This window comes from Halichoerus grypus, chromosome 5 (genome assembly GCF_964656455.1).
Source record: "Halichoerus grypus chromosome 5, mHalGry1.hap1.1, whole genome shotgun sequence".
Classification (NCBI taxonomy): domain Eukaryota; kingdom Metazoa; phylum Chordata; class Mammalia; order Carnivora; family Phocidae; genus Halichoerus; species Halichoerus grypus.
Window position 1 is genome coordinate 146,582,945 of NC_135716.1, and position 27,343 is coordinate 146,610,287.

The window sequence follows — 27,343 nt, forward strand, 5'->3', positions numbered from 1 at the left end:
GCTGCCTTCGGCTCAGGTCATGATCCCAGGGTCTTGGGATCGAGCCCTGTGTTGGGATCCATGCTCAGTGGGGAACATGTTTCTCCCTCTCCCTTTGCCTCTACCCCCCCGCTCACGCTTTCTCTCTCTCTCTCAAGTATCTCTCAAATATACTTATTTGAGAGAGAGAAAGAAAGCAAGCAGGGGGAGGGGCAGAGGGAGGAGAGGATCTCAAGCAGATTCCATGCTGAGAGCCCCATGAGCAACCTGGATCCCACAACCCCGAGATCATGACCTGGGCTGAAACCTAGAGTTAGACATTCAACCGACTGAGCCACCCAGGTCCCCCAAGTCCACTGCCCATTTTTTAAAAATACACAGTGTTTTATTAGTTTCAGGTGTACGATATAGTGATTCAACAATTCCATATATCACCCAGCGCTCATCACAAGTGCACTCCTTTATCCCCATCACCTATTTAACCTACCTCCCACCCATGTCCCCTCTGGTAACCATCAGTTTGTTCCCTGTTCTCTATAATTAAGAGTCTGTTTTTTCATTTGTTTCTTTCTTTTTCCCCCCCCTTTGCTCATCTCTGTGAAGTAGGGGTACAATTTCATTCTTTTACATGTGGAAATCCAGTTGTCCTCACACCATTTGCTGAAGGCTATTCATTCATCATTAAATGGTCTTGGCACCCTTGTCAAAATCAGCTGACCATAAATGTATAGATTTATTTCTGGATTCTTAAGTCTGTTCCATGCTAGTACCACACTATTTTGATTACTGTAGTCTTGCAGTAAGTTTTGAAATTGGGAAGTGTGACTCCTCCAAATTTGTTCTTATACAAGATTATTTTGGCTTTGGAGGCCCTTGCAATTCCAAAAGAATTTGAGTACTGGCGGCTTCTTTTCTGGAAAAAAAAAAAAAAGGGCCACTGGAATTTTGATAGGGATTGCACTGGATCTGTAGATCCACTCTGAATAATACTGACACCTTAACAATACTAAGTCTTCCAATCCATGAACATGAGATGAGATCCCATTTATTTAGGTTTTCTTCATTTCTTTCAGCAATGTTTTGTAGTTTTCTTTTACCTCCTTGGTTAAATTTATTCCTAGATATTATATCAATACAATTCTAAGATATCATCATCTCCTGGCTTTACTTTTTTATATTTATAACTCTTGCAAAGTTAGTGTCTTAATATTTTACTGTATCACCAGAAGCATCCAAATAGTAACTGAATATTCCTCTCACACTGATATTTATCAACCTCATTAATTCAAACCACTTCCGTCAGAGTTTTCCAAAGATTACTCTTAAGTAAATTTTCTGCAAACAGGATAAGTCAGCAGGAAGATTCCTATTTAGCAAAGTCAACTAAAACACTAATTTAGGTTCTCATTTGCAATTTACATTTGTATCACATGAAGAAACTGATATAATCACATATAATTTTTTTTTAAAGTAAACTCTATCCCGAGATCAAGAGTCGAATGCTCTGACTGAGCCAGTCAGGTGCTCCCACATAGCAATTTTAAAGAATGTTTTATCTATCATTTTTTCCAAATCATTAGGGTAAAGTGATTTCTAACTTTGTCTACACTAAGCAGATTAAGAAATATTCTCAATTCAGACATTCTAAATAAATTAGCTAGCTTCTAAGAAATAATTTCCCCAGATGTCAATTTCAAGCCAAATGAGGTAAACAAACTTCATACTTCTTTATAAATGAACAGTTTTACCTTTTTTTTTCTTTTAAGATTTTATTTATTTATTTGACAGAGAGAGAGACAGCAAGAGCAGGAGCACAAGCAGGGGGAGTGGGAGAGGGAGAAGCAGGATTCCTGCTGAGCGGGGAACCCAATGTGGGGCTCGATCCCAGGACCCTGGGATCATGACCTGAGCCAAAGGCAGCCGTTTAATGACTGAGCCACCCAGGTGCCCCCACTTTTACCTTCTTAAAATCATGCTCATTTACACCAAGAGAAGAGTTTCCCAAATATTCAAAAGGCTTTGCTGACCATAAAATAAAGTTACATTTGTCATATGATGATATAATACTCAACTTTCTAGTTGTGCTATTTCTCTGCTCTATCGATTCAAACTCTGTAGCATCTCCTCTATATATCCCTGTCTTCCCCAGAGTTCAAGATACAACTACCTCTTTTCTGGACATCATAATAACCTTATAACTGGTTTTTCTGCAGTCAGTCTCTGTCAGTTCTGATCCATTCCACACAATGTTTCCATAATTACCAAAGCACAGTGCTGATCATGTCAATCTTTTCTACCCTGTCCTCTGCTCAAAATAACTAGCTTCCCATGCTCTTACTCCAAACCAACTTTCCTGTCTTGCTTCCCTTCCTACCATATCCTTATTTGCAGGACTACTTCTTGATGTGCTACCATTTCCCATCTCTGAGCTCTTTAGCCTTCCCTTTCATCCCCCGTATCCAAGCATCTGAAAACACTACCCCCCAAAACAAGGCCTAGTAAAAATACCAATTCCTGCATGTAGCCTTCTTTAATTCCCAGACACCAATGTGACTGCTTCCTTCTTTGAACTGCCACAGCACACTGTTTGTACTTCTTATACTGTATCATCAACATTCAGCTTTGGATTATGATTAAGAGCAAGGACACAAGCCAGACTGCCAGCATTTCCTGGCTTTGCCCCTAACTCTCTGTGTGCCCTTGGGCAAGTTACTTGATTTCTCTGCGTCTCAGTTGCCTCCTCTGTAGAGAGGATAATAAAAGTAACTATTTCATACAGTTATGAGGGTTAAATAAATATAAAGTGCTTAGAACAGCACCAGAACATAATAAGTACTGATGAAGTGTTTGCAAATAAAATTTGTATGCTTGTTTCCTCCACTTTGCTTATAAAATTGTAAAGCAACCTAAAAATCAGGAGCAAGTAATTCAACCAAGTACCTCTTAGGAGATAATGGGATACAGACCCTTCCTAAGTGCTCACGAATTAGTGAAAATGACATACTGATAAAAGGCAAGGAAACAATTGCTGTGACAACAGTATGTACAAAACAGCTAACATCTGTGGAGTGTCAACCTCAAGCCAGGAACTGAGCTAAATGCTACCCGGGTCTTACCTCAAAAGGGGGAGACGAACCATGAGAGACTATGGACTCTCAGAAACAAACTGAGGGTTTTAGAGGGGATGGGGGTGGGGGGGATGAGTTAGCCTGGTGATGGGTATTAAAGAGGGCACGTACTGCATGGAGCACTGGGTGTTATACGTAAACAATGAATCATGGAACACTACATCAAAAACTAATGATGTAATGTATGGTGATTAACATAACATAATAAAATGAAATTTAAAAAAAAGACTATTTTAACATATCAAGTGAAGCACTAAAGAAGCTTTATCTTCCTGTGTTTCCCACCCCTGGAGTTTAACCATCCACGAAGATAATCCTTAAAAGCCAGTTAAAAGAATACAATTCTAGGAATGATTGTGTTGGAGGAATGGGTGAATTTTTTTGGTTCACATACAATTACAGTGTCACATAGATTAGGTACCTAATAAAATAAGTTTTAACGATTTAATTCTATACACATTTATCAAGTGATTGACAATGACTTTAGGTAGAAAGATACTGCAGAGACATGGAAAATTTATGAAAGCACTGCACCAGAGATACAATGAAGAATGAAAGATACACTCTCTGCCCTCAGGGGGCTCAAAATTCAGAGCAGAAGGGGTTTCATATTCATCGGCTATACCAGTAAACAGAAGAAAAAAAGAGCAATACTGTCTGGGAGATGGAGAATTCTAGGAAGGTTTCCTAAAAGGTAAAACATTTGAATTGGCTATGAAATCAGGTACAAAGGAAGAACACTTTGGATAAAGAGAAAACCATGAGTGAAGGAACAGAAATAGAACTGAGTTGAGTAATGATGGAACAGGGAAGAATATCCTTTCCTGGAGATATTCTGGAACAATACAAGTATCCTTCCCATCAGCTGGAGTTCAACTGTGTCCAGAAGCTAGCACCCATGTTCAAGTCCTGTGGTACATTCCCTCTAAACCTACTTTGTTGCGGGTTTTTATCATGAGTAGATGTTGTACTTTGTCAAATGCTTTTTCTGCATCTAATTGAAGTGATACGATTTTTATCCTTTCTCTTGTTGATGTGATATATCACACTGATTGATTTATGAATATTGAACCACCTATGCATCCCAGGAATAAATCCTACTTGACCATGGTGAATCATTTTTTTTTTTGGTTAATAATTTTTTTAATCTATTGTTGGATTTGCAACTCCTTTCATTTTTTTGAAAAAAGGACTATCAAACAGATTTTGGGGACATCTGTTCTTGCTAGTGCTACAATGAACCTTTGAAATTATGCTTTTGTAAGTTCACATTTCTCTGAAGAATATGTGTAGCCTTGAATTAAAATAAACCAAAACTCCTATTTTAGTATCGTAGAGTGGGAAGGAATCTCAAGAGGCCATTCAGCCTAAATTATACTAGATGGGGAATTGTACAGACATATAATTTCACAGACTCTTGCATTATATTACAACCAACATAAATTTCTCTATTCCTTGGTACTGAGTAAAGGATTAACAAAACTTTGAGACTTGAGATTTTTGATACTAGGTTAATTCTTTGGCTCTATTCCCACAGTGACCTGATAATAGTTTGAATGTCCACTACATTACTTTAAAAAAAAAATTGGTATTTTACAATTATATTTAAAATTGACAAAATGTACATATTTAAAATGTATAATCTGATGAATTTTGACATGTGTATACTCCCATAAAAACAGCATTTGAAATCATTCTCTACTCTTCCATTGACCTATACATATATATTTACAGCAAAATAATACCGTCTTGATTATTCTACCTTTAAAATAAGCCTTAAGATCAGGTAGTGTAACTCCTTGAATTATGTTCTTTTTCCAAAGTTGTTTTGGCTAGGGGCACCTGAGTGGCTCAGTCAGTTAAGCATCTGCCTTCAGCTCAGGTCATGATCCCAGGGTCCTGGGATCGAGCCCCGCATCGGGCTCCCTGCTCAGCAGGAAGTCTGCTTCTCACTCTTCCTCTGACCCTCCACTTCCCCCACCCCCTCATTCATGCTCTCGCTCTCAAATAAATAAAATCTTAAAAAAAAAAAAAAGTTGTTTTAGCTATTCTAGGTTCCTTGTATCTCCACATAAATTTTAGAATCAGCACCTCAATTTTTTTTTTAAAGATTATTTATTTGACAGAGAGAGAGTGCAAGAGAGGGAACACAAGCGGGGGAGTGGGAGAGGGAGAAGCAGGCTTTCCTGCGGAGCAGGGAGCCCGATGCGGGGCTTGATCCCAGGACTCTGGGATCATGACCTGAGCCGAAGGCAAATGCTTAACAACTGAGCCACCCAGGCGTCCTCCTTTAACACTTCTTATACAATAGGTCTACTGGTAATAGATTCTTTTAGCTCTTATATTTCTGAAAAGGCATTTTGCTTTTTGAAACATATTTTTACTGGGTATAAGTTGATGGTTTTTTTTTCCAGTACATTAAAGATTTACTGTACTGTCTTGTGGCTTGAATTGTTTTGATAAGTAGTCTGCTGTCATTCTTGTAATTGTTCCTCAGCATATAATGTGGATTTTTTTTCTCTAGTTGCTTTTAAGATTCTTTAGCTCTGGTGTTAAGCAGTTTGATTAAGATAACTATAATGTTCCGTAATGTAGTTCTCATGTTTTCTGCAACTGGAATTCATTGAGCTTCTTGAATATATGGGTTTAATACTTCTAATTTATAAAATTTTTCATCACTGAGTTTTCAAATATTTGTTGTTTACTCACTTCTCTCCTATGAGGACTTCAATTATAGTGCTAGGCCAACTAACATCTCCCACAGTTCAATCATGTGCTGTTCGTTTAATTTTTTTTTAAAGATTTTATTTATTTATTCATAAGAGACAGAGAGAGAGAGACAGAGGGAGAAGCAGGCTCCCCACTGAGCCGGGAGCCTGATGGGGTACTCGATCCCAGGACCCTGGGATCATGACCTGAGCCGAAGGCAAACGCTTAACCATGTGAGCCACCCAGATGCCCATGTTCATTTAATTTTTAAGTCTTTTCTCTTTGTGTCTCATTTTGGATAGTTTCTATTGCTATGTTTTTAAGTTTACTAATTCCTTCTTCAGCAGTGTCTAATCTACCATTAATTTCATCCAGCATATTTTTCATTTCATTGTCATTCTCATTTCTTGAAGTCTGATTTGGGTCTTTTTGATATTTTCCATGTCTGTCCTTAACATGCTTGTGCCTTGATCGTATTAAAAGCCTTTCTCTTAAGCTTGATAGGTAGGATCAGGGCAGCCTGAACTTATGGATAACTTGGCTCAGTAGGAATAATCTGCCCCTAGTTCACTCTAGTTGGTAAGAATACAAACTATGCCTGGCCCTGTGGGAATTGTTTTACATGTATCCTTCCAGTGCTTTTCTCACACACATACACTGATTAGTAGTCAGCTGAAGATACAGTGGGAACCTCCTGTGTATCTCCATAGTTCTTTTATTTCCAGTAATCTGGTTTGCAAATTCTAGCCATCATGACCTCCCTACATTCTCAACTCTCTCTTCAACCCAGGGAGACCTTTAGGTTCAGTATGGGTTTCCCTTACCTGCACTATGGCCTGGAAACACCAGACAGTAAAGTAGGGCAATCACAGAGCTCAACTTCTCTGCCCCACTGACCTTTTTCTTTCTTTTTTTAACTTATTTTTTTTGAAGTTTAGCTATTTAAAGTGGACCTGTGTGTGAATGTGCCAGAACTGATATAACAATGTATCACAAAGTGGATGTGGCTTAAACAACAGAAATTTATTGTCTCACAGTTCTGGAGGCTGTAAGTCCAAAATCAAGATGTTGGCAGAACTGGTTCCATCTGAGGACTATAAAAGAAGGATTTGTTCTGGGCTTCTCTCCTTGACTTGTAGGTGGTCATCTTCTCCTTATGTCTCTCTACATCATCTTCCCTTTGTGAGTGTCTGGGTCCAAATTTCCCCTTCTTATAAGGACATCAGTTATACTGGATTAGGGCTCATTCTAATGGCTTCATTTTAATTTGATTACCTCTGTAAAGGCCCTAAAGTTAGCCCTAAAGTCATACTGATAACTGTTAAAATGATGTCTATAAAAATCAGTTTAGTATAGTGGCTAGGAGTAAGGACATTGGAATCAGACTGCCTGGGTTTGATTATGGCTCCACCACCTGCTAGTTCTATGCCTTAATATCCTCATCTATTAAAAGGAATTGAACATACTAATCTCACATAGATAGTGTAAAAATATATAGTTCCTGCTACATAATATACCTTCAATAAATGTTATAACTAAACACATGTTAGTTAATACAATGATCAAAATAATCTCATCATTGTAACATGAGTAGGGTTACCTAAACCAACAGAGAGCTTGAGTGGCCTTGATGAAGGAGATCAGAGAATTTATATACAAAGACTACTTCATTTATTAAATTTTCTATGCTGTCAGGAGTACTGCCTTCTAGCTTTCTAAGCTTAAAATCTTTCCTTAGTGGCCTCCTCTCTCCACAGTTTACATACAGCTGCCAAAACTCAGGTTTCTAAGGCTCCCTTTGATTAAGTCACTTCTCTGCTTTAGAACCTATACAATCTATTTACAGATTATCATATTAAACTCTAGATTCCTTTGCCTGATTTCTGAAGGCCTTTGAAAACCCAGCAGTCTCTTTGTACAACTTTACTGTCTATTTTAGCCTCTTCTTCACTGGGCAGGTTGTTGTCTTCTATCCTCCTTTCAAAACATGTCCATTCCTGGTGCTTTCCTGCCTTTTTTCCTGCAGGCCATCTACCACCCTTTTCACTTGCTTTTTTCCACCCTTCTCTTTCTAGTGCCTAAACATCATTCACTGTCCATTTCAAATCTTTTATTAATTTACACTTTAAGACATTTACATGAACACTTACAAACCTGTCCTACATGGAACATGCTGCTCTGGCTGTTAGGATTCAGGATCAACAGGAAATAAAGGAACATTCCTGACTGCTCCATTTACTAGAGCTCTCCTTTCTCTAAACTTTTAGTAAACTTACATAAGTTTCAGCACTTGTTTTCACATTGTTTTATCTATACTAGTTCTGTTTCATGTCTTCATTCAATAGATATTTCTCGTGCAGTTACTCTTAACTAGGCCGTCTGCTAATGATACAGTGGTAAACAAGACAGACATAGTTCCTCATTGAAATAAGTCTGAAGAAGGAATTACAAATATAATGAGCATTACACACACAGTATGTGTAGAATTCTAGAGATGTTTATAACAGGGAGAGTCACCCCAGTTGGGAGATAACTAAAAGCTTATCTATCATCTAAGCTGACACCTGAAAAATGAGTGAGAGGCAGGTAATGAACAGGGAAAGCGTGCATCAATAAGGAAACAGCTTGTGCAAAGGCTTTAGAGCAAAAGAGAACACAGTCTAGAAAATAAGGAAGACTATGGGTATCAATAAAGAAAAGTAAATAAAAGGAAAAATGGAATATTATCATGAGTAAATACATAAGAAATTACTTTTTTTCAACTACAAGGTGAAGAATTATTACCAATACAATTCAGATGTCCAAGACTGAGAGAGAAACACTGAACTGAATTGAAATAAACAAACATAAAATATGAGTTGAAATAAAAATTGAATTAGAAGGGAAGTCATTCTGCTAAATCAAATAAGAAAAATAAGCAATATATAGTTGGTAAATTTTATTGAAAATGAAATGCAATAAACATGAAGAAATACAGTTACTGTTTTTGAAAAAAGATATCTGAACCTGCACAACCATAAACCTAGGAGGCAGATAAAGACAGGTAATATGAATGGCAGTTGTTGTCATAAATGTCCTAGGTCAGTACTGAAATAACTATGGAGGCCTCATAGCTCTTTACAGATATACTTTTATAAACAGATCCAATTCCCAAGCACCATCTTGCAAACACCAAGGATAGCAATGTTTATTACCCGCCTGAAGAGGACATCTGATTATCTTACTTCTGGACAATAAGCTCCCAGAAGGCAAGCATCATGTTCTTAACTCATCTTTGTATTTCATATCACAGAATATATTTAATAAATGTTTGTGAAATAAAAAATAAAAGTTCAAATTTGAGAAATAAATGTGTTTTCAAAGCATATCTCTTTTAAGATTATTTAGGGCACAAATTATACAAAAAATCAGTTCATTTTAAAGATTTGGCGCTACCTAGTCTAGTCTATTACTATTTGATATTCCAAGGTAGGACTATCTAATAGATAAAAACTGCTAATTGTATCACAGAAAAAAATAAAGCACACGTTCTAGCTACTATTTTCTACAGTCCTGAAAAAAGCCATTGCATTGAAGGCCATGGGTAAAAGCTTTCTTCACATAGGTCATTCTCATAAAATTCATTCTCCTGAGTTTATAAATCCAGTAAGACATTTACGTGATTCTAAGTGAAAGTATAAAATGTTTGAGTGTACAAATAAATGATGAATAAGTGGCTGAATGAAGGGGAAAAAAAGAAAGGAGGAAAAAAATGAAAAAAAGAGAGGGAAGGAGGCAATTTACTCTATACCAAGAAATAGTGGAGGGCGCCTGGGTGGCTCAGTTGGTTAAGCGGCTGCCTTTGGCTCAGGTCATGATCCTGGAGTCCCTGGATCGAGTCCCACATCGGGCTCCCTGCTCGGCAGGGAGCCTGCTTCTCCCTCTGACCCTCCCCCCTCTCATGTGCTCTCTCTCTCATTCTCTCTGTCTCAAATAAATAAATAAAATCTTTAAAAAAAAAAAAAAAGAAATAGTGGAAGGAGAAATTGGGGACTTACCATCCTTCTAATAAAATAACAAATTTTGGGATGCCTGGGTGGCTCAGTCAGTTAAGCATCTGCGTTTGGCTCAGGTCATGATCCCAGGGTCCTGAGATGGAGTCCCACATTGGGCTCCTTGCTCAGTGGGGAGCCTTCTTCTCCCTCTCCCTCTGCCTGCCACTCCCCCTGGTTGTGTGCGTGTGCAAACACGCGTGCTCGCGCTCTCTCTCTCAGACAAATAAATTAAATCTTTAAAGATAATAAAATAAATTTTAACCATTATTATATCAAACTAAGTTTCAAAATAAGATTTTTCTTTTAAACCATATGATTACTGTTGGACATTTTACAACTAATTTTAAGAAACTTTTGAATTTAAGAAAGACTTTTTTCTTGCCATTTGCAACGACATGGATGGAACTAGAGGGTGTTATAGTAAGCGAAATAAATCAATCAGAGAAAGACTATTATCATATGATCTCACTGATACATGGAATTTAAGAAACAAAACAGAGGATCATAGGGGAAGAGAGGGAAAAAATAAAACAAGACTAAATCAGAGAGGGAAACAAACAATAAGAGACTTTTAATCTTAGGAAATAAACTGAGGGTTGCTGGAGGGGAGGGGGTTGGGGGGATCAGGTAACTGGGAGATGGACATTAAGGAGAGCACGTGATGTAATGAGCAATTGGTATTATATAAGACTGATGAATCACTGAACTCTACTTCTGAAACTAATAATACATTATATGTTAATTGAATTTAAATTTTAAAAAAAGAAAAAAGAATTACTGACCTTCCACTAAATCTGCATTTTAATAGGTTCAAAACCTGCAACTAAAGCCACTCTGATCAACTAAAGAATCTTAAGCAGCCACCCAAGAGAAATGCAGAAAGCTGAGAATTCCCAGGACAAAATGGGTGGAGGACTTTAGCTCCAAATTCCTTGCTTCTAACAACATTTTTTTTTTTTAACAATAAAGTATTTTTATGAAAAAAAAAAAAAGACTTCACATAGCACATAGGCAAAGAGCACTGTTTACATAATTCTGTAATGTGTGTATAGAATGCAAAATTTCATTATAGTTATAAAATACAGCTTAATCCAAAATGCAACCATTTATTTGCTTTTGAAACCTTACTTAAAATTCATTTCAGGAGTTAATGCTTAAATGTTAAGTATTGTCAAAAATAATATATACTTACAAGAAGAGGGAAAAATGAAAAGATCCCACCACTAATGTTACAGATACACAGTTAATTTTATACCTTAATCGAAATGCAAATCTATCACTGATTTTCATGGTATCAAAAGCACAATCAATGACACAACTAATTACTAAATAAATCACAAACCTAACATCTTGATTTTCTGTCATGAAATTCCTCATCACTGATCTAAGTCATATAGTATTATGAACTGACTTCACTGTCAATTAAAAAATGAAATTTGTATATATATAATATATATTTATATATAATCATGTATTTTTCATTTTTACTTGTATATTTAACAATGAAAAGTATGCCTTCGTGGTAAATCTTACCTCATTGTATCTGTTGCTGGGAATTTTGATACTGGTTTTCCGAACTTCCATATCAATCACCAAACCTTGAACTACTGGCAATGTATACTGGTAATTTCTGAAGTCCTGGGAAAAAGCAGATTGAAGTGGAATAAAGAATTCATCAATGGCAGGATTTGATTTATAGTCATAAAAGCAGCACAAATGGAAAGAATGTAAAAATTAAAACATCTCATTAAATAATAAGGAAATGTATAATGAAAACCCTAATGTGTATATTCTACCTCTCTAATCAGACTGTAAATTCTCATAAGGAAGTAGACCTAAGAGTCTCATATACACCTTAAATACAATATTAAACAAATATTTGAATGCTTATTACTCTGCTTTATCACCACTTAACATTTTCTGTATTTGTTAACTGTCTCCTCCCTTTAAAGTAAGCTCCAAAGAGGATAGGGACTACCCTACTAAAGAGGGTAGGTACTCTCACTTGTTTCCTTCTTGTTATATCCCAAATGCCTGGAACAGCCTAGGCACTCAATGAATATTTGTAGGGTAAAACATATACACATGCACACACCACATCCAGTGTTGCTGAAGCAAAGTGAGCAAGAGTGGTAGGAGTTCTGGTCAAAGTGACAGCACAAAGCTAGATTTCACAGTTTTGTAGGCCTCCCTAAGGACCTTGCCTTTACTGTGAGAAGGTTTTTGACCTACTTTAACAGATCTGACTTCTCTGTAAAGAATAGCCAGAAAGGGAACAAGGATAGAAGAAAGGAGATCAGATAAACATATAAAAATAATTCCGGCAAGAGACAGTGATAACTTGGACCAAAGTGTTAACAGTTCAAAAGGTGGTGAGAAGTTATCAGATTCTAGATATATTTTGAAGAGGTAACTGGTAATATCTGTCACTAGATTGAATGTGGAAAAAAAGAGAATCAAAGATGATTCTGAATTATATCGACTGGTCAATTATAAGACTGTACGGCCGTTTACTGAGAGGCAGAACATGATGGGAAGGGGAAAGTGGCAAGTCAGAAGTCTGCAGAAGAACCAAGAAAGAAAGGTGTCCTAGAAGCTAAGAAAAGAAAATGTATAGATACTGGTAAGCTGTTGGATGGAACGGTGTGAAAATTGTCTTCTGACTGCTTCTATTAACTCAGGGAAATTGGGGCTGAATCATCAGCTGAAAGTGAGAAAAGGAGAAGAGGCACTGGAAATTTGAGAAAACATGAGAATAGGAATGTGTTATGGACCAGGAAAGATTGCCAGGTAAGTCTGAGAGCCTCTTTAATGGTACTGGTCATGAATCTAAAGTGAGACCAGTGAATAGGCTACTCTTTTTGTCTTCATCCACATTCAGGCTTGGATAAAGTTATCAATGAAGGAAGAAGTAGATCCATACAGGTATGGTCAATTGACCTTTTTTTTTTTTTTTAAGATTTTATTTATTTATTTTAGAGAGAGAAAGAGTGTGAGTGGGGGGAGAATCTCTGCATGGAGCCCCATGAGAGGCTTGATCTTAGGACCCTGAGATCATGACCTGAGCTGAAACCAAGAGTCAGTCATGGGACGCCTGGGTGGCTCAGTCAGTTAAGCATCTGCCTTTGGCTCAGGTCATGATCCTGGGGTCCTGGGATGGAGCCCGGAGTCAGGCTCCTTGCTCAGCGGGGAGCCTGCTTCTCCCTCTCCCCCTGCCCCTCCCCCCTGCTTTTGCACTCTCTCTCTCCCTCTCCAATAAATAAATTAAATCTTTAAAAAAAAAATTGAACTGTAACAAAGTTAAAAACTTTTGTTCTGTGAAAGACACTATTAAGAGAATAAAAAGATAAACCATAGGCTGGGAGAAAATATAACAAGTGATACAAATCTGGACTTATATTCAGAATACATGAAAAACTCTCAAAACTCAACAACAAAAGATATTTTTTAAATGGGCAAAAATCCAAAGATTCGCTAAAGAAGATATAAAGAGGGCAAATTAGCACATGAAAAAAAATGCTCTGAATCATTCATCATAAAAAGCATACAAATTAAAATCACAAAAATTAAGACCACTAAACTCCTACTGGAATGGCAAAAATTAAAAACAAAAAAAGAGAAAGAACAAGTGCTGGCAAAAAAAAAAAAAGAATTCTTGTATATTCCTTGTGAATGCAAACTACTAGAGGCATGTTGGAAAAGAGTTTCACAGTTCTTTATAACACTAAATGTACAATATGGCTCAACTATCCTATTCCAGCTATTTACCCAAGAGAAAGGAAAACTAATGTTCACTCAAAATTTCATACATGAATGTTTACAGCAGCTTTATTCATAGTTACCAAAAATGAGAAACAACCCACAGATCCATCAACAGGTAAATGGATAAACTGTGGTTCATACATACAACTGAACACTACAAAGCAATAAAGATGAATGGACTACTGATATTGAATATGCCACCCCAAAATAGGTCTCTGTTAATCACTCTTTGGCCAGTCTAATTTATAGGGCCTCAGCCAAAGAACCAAAGCTAAGTAGAGGAAAAAGATTATTTCCTCCCCAACAACATACCTAACAACACAGATGAATTTCAAATGCATTCTGGTAAGTAAAAGCCAGACTGAAAAGGCTATGTACTGTATAATTCCAATTATAGGACAGTCTAGAAAAGCTAAAACTATAGGGACAGAGGATCAATGGGGTGCACTAGCAAATTTTCTGGAGTGACAGAACTGTTCTATATCTTAATTGCAACAGTGGTGGTAACATAATTCTTTACCTTTGTCAAAACTCTTAGAAGTATACTCCACAAAAGGTGAATTTTACTGTGTATAAATAAAAATGAATTTTTTTTAAGAAAGGTAAATTTAACTAGGGTTTACATTTTGCTGGGCCAACACAACAGAGGGTGAGAGAGAGAGAAACTAGAATTATGTCAAAAAAAAAAAAGTGATTTTAATGATGAAACCATGGAATCTTAAGATAGGGAGAGAGAAAAGCAAGGGGAGTGAGAGACAATGGAAAAGTGTTAGAATCAATACGATTATAGGTCCTAGTTAGCTAGAGACAGAGAAGGGGGTTAAGGGGTTTAAAACAAGTCTCCTCCAAATGTGCCCCTTTGAACTGAAGGCAATTGAGACTCAAGAGAAACTTTTGCCCTTGTCTAAACTACCTAGAAGAATCTAAATTGAGGGGCTTTCTCAGAATTAGAGTTATTACCAGAGATAAATTCTATCTGAGTGACCCATCTGTATGGTAGGGCAAACATCTAATTACCAAACATGTGCTCTTATTCTTATTACCTTGTCAATTGCCCTCCTCCCTTTGGGAGCCCCAGGTCCCTATCCCATTCCTTAGCTCAGGATGGCATATATAATTCATTTTACCTTTCTGTCTTTGAACCCCTCATGTATGTGAGGTTCTCATATATACAAAATTAAATTTAATTTTCTCCTGTTAATCTGTTTCATGTCAATTTAATTCTTAGACCAGCTGGAAGTATCTTTGAAAGATAGAGAAAAAAATTTCCTCCCTAACAGTGGTGATGGAGAGCAAGATACTTCAGTAGATAACCCACTAAAAGTTTGTATAAGTGAACTGATATAGGCCATAAAACTAGATTACTAGTTTTTGCTAGTTTATGCTACTAGATTACAGGATAAATACTAGTTTATGCTACTAGATTATAGGATAAATATCTCCTTTTCATTCTAAAGCAGATTATAATCAGTAAGAAAAATTACCTTGTCAAAGGTATGACAAGGCACATGATATCAGGGGGGCTGGAGACTGAGTTCAATCACATGGCCAATGACTCAATCAATCATGCCTAGGTAAGGAATCTCCAATAAAAAGTCAGGACACAAAAGTTCAGGTGCTTACTCTGTGCATGTTATATATCAATGTATCAGCAGGGTGACATGTCCCAGAAGACACAGAAGCTTCTTTGGTGTGGGACCCTCCCAGACCTTGTACTATGTGTCTCTTCTTTTGACTGGCCCTGATTTGTATTTCCTTTACTATAATAAAACTGTAATCACAAGTATAGTATACTTTGCTGAGTTCCGTGAATCATTCCAGGGAATTATCAAAACTGAGAGGGCAGTGGGAATGCTAACATTTGTATCCAGTTAGTCAGAAGTATGGGTAGCCTGGGAAACCCTAAACTTGAAGCTGGTTTCTGAAGTAACAACAGTCTTATAAAGAAATGTGCCTTTAGGGGTGCCTGGGTGGCTCAGTCCTTAAGCGTCTGCCTTCGGCTCAGGTCATGATCCCAGGGCCCTGGGATCAAGCCCCGCGTCAGGCTCCATGCTCTGTGGGAAGCCTGCTTCTCCCTTTCCCATTCCCCCTGCTTGTGTTCCCTCTCTTGCTGTCTCTCTGTCAAATAAATAAATAAAATCTTAAAAAAAAAAAAAGAAAAGAAAAGAAAAGAAAAGAAATGTGCCTTTAATCTGTGAAGTTTGGCCTAATTCCAAATAGGGCCAGAGTCATTACAAGTACTCAGAAGGGTCTTGCCTTAGTGGTGGAGAATAATTAGTATTATAGTAAACAAGACTTTGGTTCCACCTTACAAATCTTAAAAGCAAGACTTGAAAGGACCAAACTATTTCTAGGTAAATTAACTGCCTTACTTGTAACAGAACTCAAGAATATTTATAGGAGGGGTGTCTGGGTGGCTCAATCATTAAGCGTCTGCCTTTGGCTCAGGTCATGATCCCAGGGTCCTGGGATCGAGCCCCGCATCAGGCTCCCTGCTCTGCCGGAAGCCTGCTTCTCCCTCCCCCACTCCCCCTGCTTGTGTTCCCTCTCTTGCTGTGTCTCTGTCAAATAAATAAAAATCTTAAAAAAAAAAAAAAAAAGAATATTTATAGGAATACAAAAATATCCAGCACCCAGAAAGGAAAAAATCATATTTGGCATCCAATAAAAAATTTAAAAATACCAAGCATGCTTGAAGCAGGAAAATACAACTCAAAGTAAGGGGGTAGTTAATCAATGGAAACTGAACTAGAACTGATAGAGATGTTAGAATTACCTAACAAGGACATTCTAATAGTTACTATGATCATATTCCAGATGTTCAAAAAATTAAGTACAGGCATACAGGATCTAGAAAAAGACTTAAGTCAAACTTCTAGAGATGAAAATTATAATGAGATCACAACCCCCCAAAAAAAGATGGAACTGGCAGCTTTAACAATACAAAATAAAAGATTACTGAACTTGAAGACAACAATAAAAAACATCCAAAATGAAATACAAAGAGGAAAAAAAAGACCGAAAAAGAAAAAAAAAAAGGAGCATTAGTGAGCTGTGAAACAATTTCAAGCAGCCTAATATGTCTGTAACATTAGATTCCCTAAAGGAGAGGAAGAGGTAGATAGAAAATGTTATTTGATGAAAACTATAAAATCACAAAACTAAGAAGCTCAACAAACCCAAGCATAAGAAACACACACAAAAAAACCATATAATGGCACATAATTATATCGCTCAAAACCGGTGATAAAAAGAAACACCTTAAAGCAAACAAAGAAGGAAAAAACATTATGTAGAGAGGAACAAAGAGGGAAAATAGACTCCTTGTCGGAAACAATGCAAACCAGAAGACAGTAGAGCGATTATTATTCATCTTTAAAATACTCAAAGAATAAAACTGCCAACCTAGAATTCTACATCCAGCAAAAATATCTTTCAAATATGAAGGTGAAATAAAGATGTTGTTAGAAATAAAAATGCCAAATAAGTTTCTCACCAGAAGACCCAAAGGACAAGAAATGTTATAGGAAATCTTTCAGGCAGAAGGAAAATGACACCAGATGGAAATATAGATTTACACAAAGGAATGAATATCACTGAAAATGTCAACAACATAGGTAAAGCTACAAGAGTTTTTCTTATTATTTAAATCTCATTAAAACATAACAAACTATAACAGCAACTGCATGACAGAGTGAGGAAATAAATCCATTCCCCAAAAAGCAACTAAAAAGCTGGGTAATCAGTTTTTAAAAAACAATCATTACGATGCTCTGGAATTAGACCAAAGGCATACAACACACTGAGATGTGTTTATTCATGAAAGCTACTGAACTTCAAGCAAGCACAGTAGAGCTGAGTCTGTGATCTTGCTTGGGGCTGCACCCTAGCCCTCTCCGGTAGTTCAAGGTAGTTTGTGAAAACAATAAGCTCTGCTACTTGAAGGATCTTACCTGATTTGGAGTGGTATAAGCTACAGTGGTAATTTCAGTGGCTAGTGAAAATGGAGGGCCAGCAGCTCAGTTAGCTTGAGGTTGTTAGCCTGTTTGGGGTAAGTAACAAGCAGGCAAACTAGCCAGATATTTAACAAAGGTTCTGGGAGGTGAGAAAGCCATAGCGAGCTTCATAAACTCTCCAAATACCCAGGACTGAAGTTAGTCTGTGCACATGTACAGCAAAGACCTTAGTAGGCCCAAGTCAACCAACATCCTTAATCAACAGAGTGAGAGCCTGTGCATGTGCAAATGCACATGGGAGAGCCCAGGGGAAAGGAAAAGAATAAAGTTTGAATCCCAACCTATACACAAATCCAACAGAAAAGAATGAATACCTTATTCGCTTGAAGTATTTGAATAAATCTCTGAGCAATCCTGGGCTAAACAATAAGCTATACAGACAAAGGGGACACTGATATGACAGCACGCTTAAAATAAAAACAAGACAGAATGCTAGGTGCTTTAATTACACATTACCTCTAGTCCTTACAATAATCCTGCGAGGTCACTTAGATAGTAAGTGTATAATGAAGGGCTGAAATCCTGTACTATTTCCACTCCAAAGCTCCATATACTTTCCAAAGAATATGTATGTTGTTCTTTTCCTACAGCATAAAATCTCCACCTGCCTGAAGCAGCAGGGGTATGGCTACTAACAAAAAATGAAATCCCTCTCTTCCTTCTCCTGTACAAACCCCAGTAAGAAAGAAGAAAATAAAAATCTCCAACTTACTGCAAGAAGATTCATGATGGTGTGCCCCGTCTCTCCAAACAATGGCTTCCGAAATCTGACACTGAAGAGTGGGCAGGGATAAACTATGGAAATGAGAAGTAATGAGACTAAGTTTAACAGCTTAATATTTTGGTAAAAGGGAAACATCATGGTTCATAAAATTTTCAAAATATAACTGTAATAGCTGTTTTAGATCATATGAAATTTAGAGATCAAAAGTATTTAGCATGGTAGCATCAAAGACAAATTCTGAGCCTTCTACAAACCATACCAGAGTAAGTCTTTTGATGACCAGAATAAGCCTTTTGATGCAGCTGTCTTAAAAATGAACTACAAAGTCTCAGGAAGCACTCTTCTTCAAACTGGATTAATATGATCCGGGAAACAAATCTCTCCTAATTCTTCTGTTTACTCTTATACACCTCCCAACCAGGATCCTCCTTAGAATAGGCAAACATGAGGTGGCCTATTCCCTGGCTTACTCCTTGAACTTTATGGGATGAATTGCCTGTACAAGACAGGAAGATATGTATGTTGTTTCCTCTGCATACAATCCTTCCCTTTCCCTACTTCATTTAGCTGATTCGTATGTCTCTTTCACAATTCAGTCCAGAAGCAAATTGGTCCAAGAAATGTTTCTTATCCAACTCCTTCATTCTTGGTGAAGTTAGAGTCCATCTTGGAACTCCAAAAGAACTTTGTTAACTTTGAACATGTGTTTTAACACAATATACTACTGTAATCATAATTTCTGTATTTCAAAGGTTACTAAGCCTGTAACCATGTCTTAGCTATTTCTGAATTCCCAGGATTTGTTACAAATGGTAGGCCTTTATTAAATTCTTACTGAATGAATGAATAAGTGAAAGAATGAAGCTGACTTGGTGAAAACATATACTATTTTATGGTTCATAAAATAGTTTTTCATTATTTCATTTGATCCTCTTAACAATCTTACATAATGTAAAAGGCAAGTATTATTTTTTCCAGTTCAGAAGAAACTGATTGACTTGCCCAAAGGTACAGAACTAGGAAGTCATAGAGTTAAGAACCTTGCTCAAATGGTCCGATTCCTAGACCATGGCAATTCTGATCAGGTGAAAATATAGTTTAAAATAAAGCTTGCATTTAAGGCTTATTGTCTTAAAAAAACAACAACAAAAACAAAAACAAAACTCACAACTTAGTTGTACTGCTTCCACCATGGGCAAGGAAGCTCTTCTATTGCTCACTTTACCAACTCCAAGTGATCTCTACACCACTAGTTTCCAGTATGTTATGTTACGTAAGATATAATTTGTCATAACTATTTTCCAACAAAATAGCAAAAAAATGTTCACTACAGATACTGTAAAAAGTTACTTGTTAAATTCCAATACATTTTTTCTGAAGATGAACTTTTATTTATCAATGAACTATAAAACCAGTAAGTTTACAAGGTACTAAATAATCACTAACTTCCTAATTTGAGATTTTTAGTCCTTAACATTAAAGCTAAAATAAGTAAAGACAATGGCCAAATTTAGCTTAGCTATTTCAAAAGACTTCTGCTGGATTATATCACTGGGGGGGGGGAGGGGGTCTGAATATCTCAGGCCTTTATTTAGCCATCACGTCTTAGTCATATAGTATAGAAGAAGCTATTTTACTACTTACGTCGATATTCAGCTCCAAGTCTCAACATTAGTCGGATGGGAAACACTTTAGCCCAAGGAGTTTCCCATTTCTGGATGAGAATCCCAAACAAGTAAGGTGGGGTTGGGAGTACTAGGTCTTGCAGTGACTGGTAGGTAGACGTCACATATAAGAATCCACCATGTTCTTTACTGCCAAGGAAACTCTGACTGAAGAAGGAATGTCCCAAGTTGCCCACAACATTTCCTAAAACAAAAGTTCATTAATTATTCTCTATCAATAAATCAATCATATTCTTAGTAATCATTATACTTAACATTGGGCCAGACAGAGCCGAACACTAATTCCCAAACTTTCACCATGAAAGACATGTTTATGAAGTTGTTTTTTTTAAAGATTTTATTTATTTATTTATTTAATTGACAGAGAGAGAGAGAGAGACAGCGTGAGAGGGAACACAAGCAGGGGGAGTGGGAGAGGGAGAAGCAGGCTTCTGGCCGAGCAGGGAGCCTGATGCGGGGCTCGATCCCAGGACCTTGGGATCATGACCTGAGCTGAAGGCAGTCGCTTAACCAACTGAGCCACCCAGGCGCCCGAAGTTGTTTTTTTAAATAAAGTATTTATTAAACGAAAATTTGTTTTCCAATTTTATCAGGGCCTCTGGTGAGCATGAAATAGCTTGTATTATTACACTGTAGAAGTCTATCTAGTTAAAAGCCAAAAATATTGATGCCTTCCTTAGACTGGACAGCTCTACTGTATGAATTACTTTAGAGGTCTCAGGGTAAGAATTACTGCCTCAAAAATCATGAAAAAATGTTACTACTAGGTACCTGCTCTCGCAGAGCTTACAGTCTCATTGGGTGAATAAAGTCAACTCATGAACATAATGAATTAAGACAGTAAGTACAGTTATGTATGCGACATTGAGGTTAGAAAATTTACAGAGAAGGTAGTATCATAGGATTTATGTTTGTAGTTGTGGGTGAGACAAATATGAAACATAACATAGGGTTTATTTAAATTCATATTAGTTTTTTTCTTTTAGCTGCAAAAGCTCTTGACTAAGCACTTTCTAATTCAAAAATTTTTAAATGAAACAGTGACACATCAGCCTTTCATTAAGACATTTTCCTCAGTTTAGAATTACAAAAGAAGAGGAGCTGTCCCATAATGGTAGATAGGTTCCCTAGACGTGTATAAGCTTCTTCCGACATTTCTCAAAGAAATAACAGCAAATGCAGAAATCCTCATCAGCAAACTTAATGCTTACTTTCCTGGAAAACTAGAGTCTGTTCACAGAACAGCTCAATGATGGATCACAGATTCTTTGAGTGAAGTAGGAAGCTATGTTGATAGTAGGGTCCACAAGTGAAGTGAACAATTCCCCACAAAACTCTGAGAAGCTCTGTGGCTGACAGCCATGTTCACCTGAACATTATCATCTGCCAAATACATTTGGGGCAGTCCTCTTGACTCAGGATTAATCAAATCTGGCTACACATCTGAACTGCTGGGCCAGATCTATAAAAACAAAAAAAAATCCCCATATCCAGGAAGCAGTATGGTATTTTGGGGAAAAAAAAAATCACAGATTGTAGAGTCACAGAGGTATGGATTTGAATACTAGTTCAATCACTATTATGTGATTTGGGGGCAAGTTATTTGACTTCTGTGAGCTTCAATATCTGTGTAAAATGGGGGAAATTATAAATTTCAGACCTGTTGTGAAGAATACATGTGAATTTATGCAAAATGCCTAACAGCACATGGCACACAATGTGTTCTCAAAAACTTGCAACTATTATTGTTATAATTTACATATACACATAATGATCAGCCAAATATTATAGGATTTTCTTTGCTTTATCAAAGATTTTAGAGTAAGGTCTGTATAAATTTTCATCTTTTAACCTGGGGGAGGAGACTAATGGGAGGTAAAAGAGATGAAAGATATTTTTTCCATCCATAATGGAGATTATACAGTATCATTCCTCTAAAGTTCTAATGACAGCATAATGTTTATGGGGTTTTTTTTTTAAAGATTTTATTTATTTATTTGACAGAGAGAACAAGCAGGGGGAGAGGCAGGCAGAGGGAGAAGCAGGCTCCCAGGTGAGCAAGGAGCCCGACGCAGGACCAATCCCAGGACCGTGGGATCATGACCTGAGCCGAAGGCAGACGCTCAACCGACTGAGCCATCTAAGCGCCCCAATGTTTATGTTTCATAAGATTGCCCTAGTGCATACAACTCAAAGGTGAAAATGATGTTAGCTTGGTACTCAAGGCAATAATTCCTTATCGCTTTGGGGACTTCCCTATTAGAGACCGGATTATGTATGGATAATCTATTACTGGTTATTTTTCCACAGATAGTACCCTTTTGCTTCTACCACGTAACATCCTCCTCCTCCCTGTCTCAATCACACTCAGATTCCACACTATGCCCCTTTTTATTATAAAATTTATGTTATCCTGTAAGCATCTACTTTCTTTAAAAAAATTTTTTTAAGGTAAATCTCTATAAATCCTAGTGAGTGATTTAGTATAGACTGTTATGTACCATCTCATCTACAAACAAGTAGCATTCCACAGGTGTAGATACTGGCAAAAATAAAACACTGGGTATGAAAATTTGACAAAGACAAGCTTTCACTGAAAATTTAATCTGGGGCTCTTGAACTCATAAAGTCTGCTATATATTTGTTTATACAGGTACTTCTTTATGGGAACATTCGATACAATGAATCCACTGAATTAATTCTATATGCCCCAAGACCACTATAGAATCCATATAAATAAAATAGATACTGATTCTTGCTTCTGAGCTTAAATGACCTGGCAAGTATGTCAAAGGTTTTATATCAATAGCTTACAAAGCAATTTTACATGACCTTGATCAGATAATCATCAGATCAGTGTCGCTAGGTTAACAGAGCAGCTATCATTTCCCTGAACTTTGGGATTGTTATTTTACAGGTGGAGAAATTGAGGGTTAGGAGTAGAGGTGAAGTGACTCCAAAAGACACAAGGTAAAATAAGCAGCAAAATAAGATCTAGAAAGCAGATCTTTCAATCTCCTAGACTTTCCATATATCATACTGTCTTTAAAATATATACGTATATATAATAATTTGCAATTTTCCATCTTAAATTTGCAATTTTAACTTTGTTCTTCAAAGCGCTTATACCCATCTTTAAATTCAATTCAAATACAACTTAAGGGGCGCCTGGGTGGCTCAGTCATTGGGCATCTGCCTTCCGCTCAGGTCGTGATCCTGGCATCCTGGGATCGAGCCCCACGTTGGGCTCCCCGCTCCGTGGGAGGCCTGCTTCTCCCTCTCCCACTCCCCCTGCTTGTGTTCCCTCTCTTGCTGTGTCTCTGTTAAATAAATAAATAAAATCTTAAAAAAAAAAAATACAACTTAATATCTATGCAACAGCTTCCTTTTGTTTCAAATCATGTTTATCCTCACAACTAACTCAAATGGAACAATTTCCAAACAAATCGTTCAAGAAATATTAATATTCGCGAATATTAACATATAACTAAACCTCAAACTATCAAAAGAATTTAGATAGTCACTTGGTGTTCTTTATAATACAGTAAACTGCAGTTAAGCATGAGTACTTCATAAAAGGTTATTTCCTCAGTTTAGAGCATCTGTGAGATTTACCATGTAACTTCAAAAAGTTCAAGAGGCAGTTTACAGCTTTTTTAAAACATGGGATTTAGAGAAGATACAGCTGAATTCAAATCTGGGTTCAGCCACTAATCAACTATGTGTTTGATCTTTGGCAAGTTACTTAGGCCCTTGGTGCCTCTCAGTTTCCTCATATGTAAAATGGGGACAAGAACAGTATGAATCACAGAGTTATAGTCGAGAAGAAATGAAATAGTGCACATAAAACAATGAATACAGCCTAGCATGTAGTGAGTGCTCAATAAATACTAGAGAGGCAACTGGGTGGCGCAGTCCATTAAGCATCTGACTCTAGGTTTCGGCTCAGGTCATGATCTCAGGGTTGTGAGATTAAGCCCCACATCACGCGCCACGCTTAGCAGGGAGTCTGCTTAAGACTCTCTCTCCTTCTCCCTCTGCCCCACCCTGAGCATGCACACTCGCAGCTCTCTCAAATAAATCTTTTAAAATAAATAAATATAGATATTAGTCTCAAATCACCTCTTCATAAATAATTCCATATTACTTTCTCACTGGTTGAAAAATTACTTTGCAAAGCAGCAATACCATGGCTCCTTTGCTCACAGAAAGATACAAAATAAACTCAATTTACCAAAAAGATTCACAATTAATTATAAAAAGAGACTAAAAATCCAAACCATGATGTAACATCTTTAACTGGAAAAGCAATGCAAGATAATTACTGATGACGATGAAAACACCAATGAAGTTCCTCCTTCCCTGGAAACACACTGGCTAGGAAATATTTTCTTTTATTTTACAGATAAAAGAGTGACTTGCTTCAGAAATACTAAAGATTATAAGCAGTGTAATTTTTATGGCCATGAGAAATAATAGCAAGCCACTAAAATATGAATCAATTACTGGACATTGATTGATCAATCATGCATTTACCACATGATATATACTGTTAGATACTAGTCCAAAAAAGAGACAGAGATACACATATTAGTAAAATATTTTCTAAGATGCACAAAACTTGACAGACTCCCAGTCATTCCACAAATATTTATTGGATACCTATCATTTTTTAAGAAATGTCTTACCAATTATTTATATTCTTTGAGAGACTACTATTTTAAAATCTCTTTTTTCCCCCCTCCTCTAATCCACCTACAATTTTTCTTCTAAATACTTGGGGGGATAGAAAATTGGCAAGAGATGGTGGTTTAAAAATATCTTAATACATATTTTCCTAAGTTAATAGTGATTATGCACCTATATTCTTAGACTGAGATAAACCTCCACATTAAAAAATAAAAAATCAAACTCCATTGTATTTGAGGCCTATAATTTTATTAGTGACATTATAAAATTAAGAAAAATAAAATTAAAAATGATCAGTTTATTAATAACATACACATTAGTAATACAGTACCTTAAAATATACTTTGCCTTTTGAAAAATCTATATAAGAAATTTAAATTAACCAAAAGTCCATCTGGGTTAACCCAGGTGACCACAATTTAAAGATACAAAATAAGGTAGGGTAGGTGACAAATAGAAATAGTTAAAAAAATTTTTTTTCAAAGATATGAAATTATACAAACTTCCCAAGTAATCTGCATGAGTGACCCATGGTATTTCTTTCTCAAGGACCAGAGACACTGGGGCCTCTCAGAAACACTCTCAGGTTGACCTCAATAGAATTTACTCTTATTTCCAAGTCCCAATGGGAACAAGAAGTCAGGAATAATAAGCACAGCATTTTTATTAATACAAGTGTTCTCTCAGGACTCCTTTCCTCCAGGTACTTTTCCACAAAATAACAAACAAAATATCTCCTAGTGACATCGTATAATTTACTGATTCCTTCAATCCACAAGTTCTTTTTATTAAGCTTCTCCAATGTGCCAGACTATTTGTTCTAAAGGCTGGTATACTGAGTTGAGCCAAATAGATAAATCTTGCCCTCACAGAGTTATATTCTAAAGGAGGAAAACAAATTAACAACATCAGTTAGTAAAGTTAGTGATAAATGTTTTGAAGAAAATAAAACAAGGAAGGTAATTGGTGGGAAAAGGGGACAGAATACTTCTTTAGCTAAGAGGGTCAGGGAAAAATCCTTTGAGGCAGAAATATTTGAGAACAGACCTGAATGAAGAGAAGATACCAACTAGTTAAGATCTGCAAAGAATAGTATTCCAGGTCTAGGAACAGTAAGTACAAAAGCCAAGAGTTAGAAATGAGTTTGATGGGTTCAAAGGTCACAAAGGTGATCAATGTAGCTAAAGCAAACTAAGGAGCAGTAAGAGATAAGGTCAAGAAATCTTTAGGGACTAAATCATATAGGATCTTATTGGCCAAAGGAATTTGGAGTTTATTCTAATTGTAGTAGGAAGCCTCCAGAAGGTTTAAAGCAGCTTCAATTGGGCCTTTATACCCATCACTATGCTATACAAATATGCTCGCAATTCACAAGAATTAGATGTAGGATGCCCAAAGAACAGCTGAAAAAAGATTAACATGTCTGCAAACATAAAGTTGCAAATGATTGAAAGGGAACTAAAAGCATTTTTCAAAGATAAAAATGATTTCACTTGCAAGGTTAATATTTACATTCTGTGTTTATAATTTTAATTGTCTTCTTGTCTTGTTCCAAAGTTAAATCTAAAAGCTGAAAATTAATAACAGTGTAAACCTTGTTATGCCCATGTAACTATCAACCAATTCACATTAATATTCCTCTTAAATTAATGAGTTTTTTGGAGAGATTGTACCCTAGGATCCAGCATAAAAGGCAAAGAAAAATTACCCAAAACAACTGTTCAGAAATCAAGACTGACTTCAGAGGTTCCAACATGTAAAAGGAGTTCCAAAAGAAGACAATGTTGGGAATGAAAGAGAAGTAATATTCAAAGAGATAACAACCAAGAATTTTCCAAATTGAAGAAGGGAAATGTGTTTTCAGATCAAAAGTACACTTTTGGCACTAGGCAGCAAAAATAAAACTAAATCCCCATATATGTACACATATAGATCAATGGAATTACAGAGAAAGAGACCTATACACACTATACAAACTAATATTCAAAAACATTATCAAGGTAATTCAATGGCAAAGGATAGTCTTTTTAACAAATTGTGCTGAACAACTGGATATCCATAAGCAAAAAAAAAAAAAAAGAACTTTTGAGCCTTACCTCTGTAGGGGCCAAGGGCAGGCTGCCCCTCAGATGGGCCACTTTGGCATGAAGATTATTTTGAGTTAAAAAGCTATTAAAATCCAGCAGATTCAGGAAAAGCTCTTTACCTCCTACACAACTGCCTATAAAAAATTTAAATAAAGAACCTGGTCTGGGAAGAGAGCTATCTATAATATAACTACATTATACTATGAACTAAGTATGGCAGGCATGGAGGAACCTACCCAGGCCTCTCTGTCACATTGTTTCTGGGTGGCCCAGAAAACATTTGAAACATTTACTCTTTTTCATCTTCCTGTGAATTGTATTACTTCCCTCTGAAGTCACAGACCCCTACCACCCCCTTCTCCTTAATTCAGAATGACATATATACCTCACCTTGCCTGTCTTTGGAATTTCCATGTCTGTACGGATCCCCTATATGTATGAATTAAATTTGATTTTCTCCTGTTAATCTGTCTCCTGTCAAGTTGACTTTTAGGCCAGCTAGAAGAATCGTGCAGAGAACAGGAAATTCT

The 27,343-nt window shown here is 36.6% G+C and overlaps 1 protein-coding gene across 2 annotated transcripts in view; it reads right to left on the reverse strand.

Moving 5' to 3' along the window:
- Nucleotides 1–27,343, reverse strand: part of ZFYVE9 (zinc finger FYVE-type containing 9) — a 181,549-nt gene that overhangs the window by 16,017 nt on the left and 138,189 nt on the right. For both annotated transcript variants that reach the window (XM_036101423.2, XM_036101418.2), the window contains 3 exons: nt 19,997–20,221; nt 18,341–18,423; nt 11,384–11,488 (listed from right to left, as the gene is read on the reverse strand). In XM_036101423.2, the coding sequence (XP_035957316.2) occupies nt 11,384–11,488; nt 18,341–18,423; nt 19,997–20,221 (413 nt within the window). The remainder of the gene's footprint in view (nt 1–11,383; nt 11,489–18,340; nt 18,424–19,996; nt 20,222–27,343) is intronic.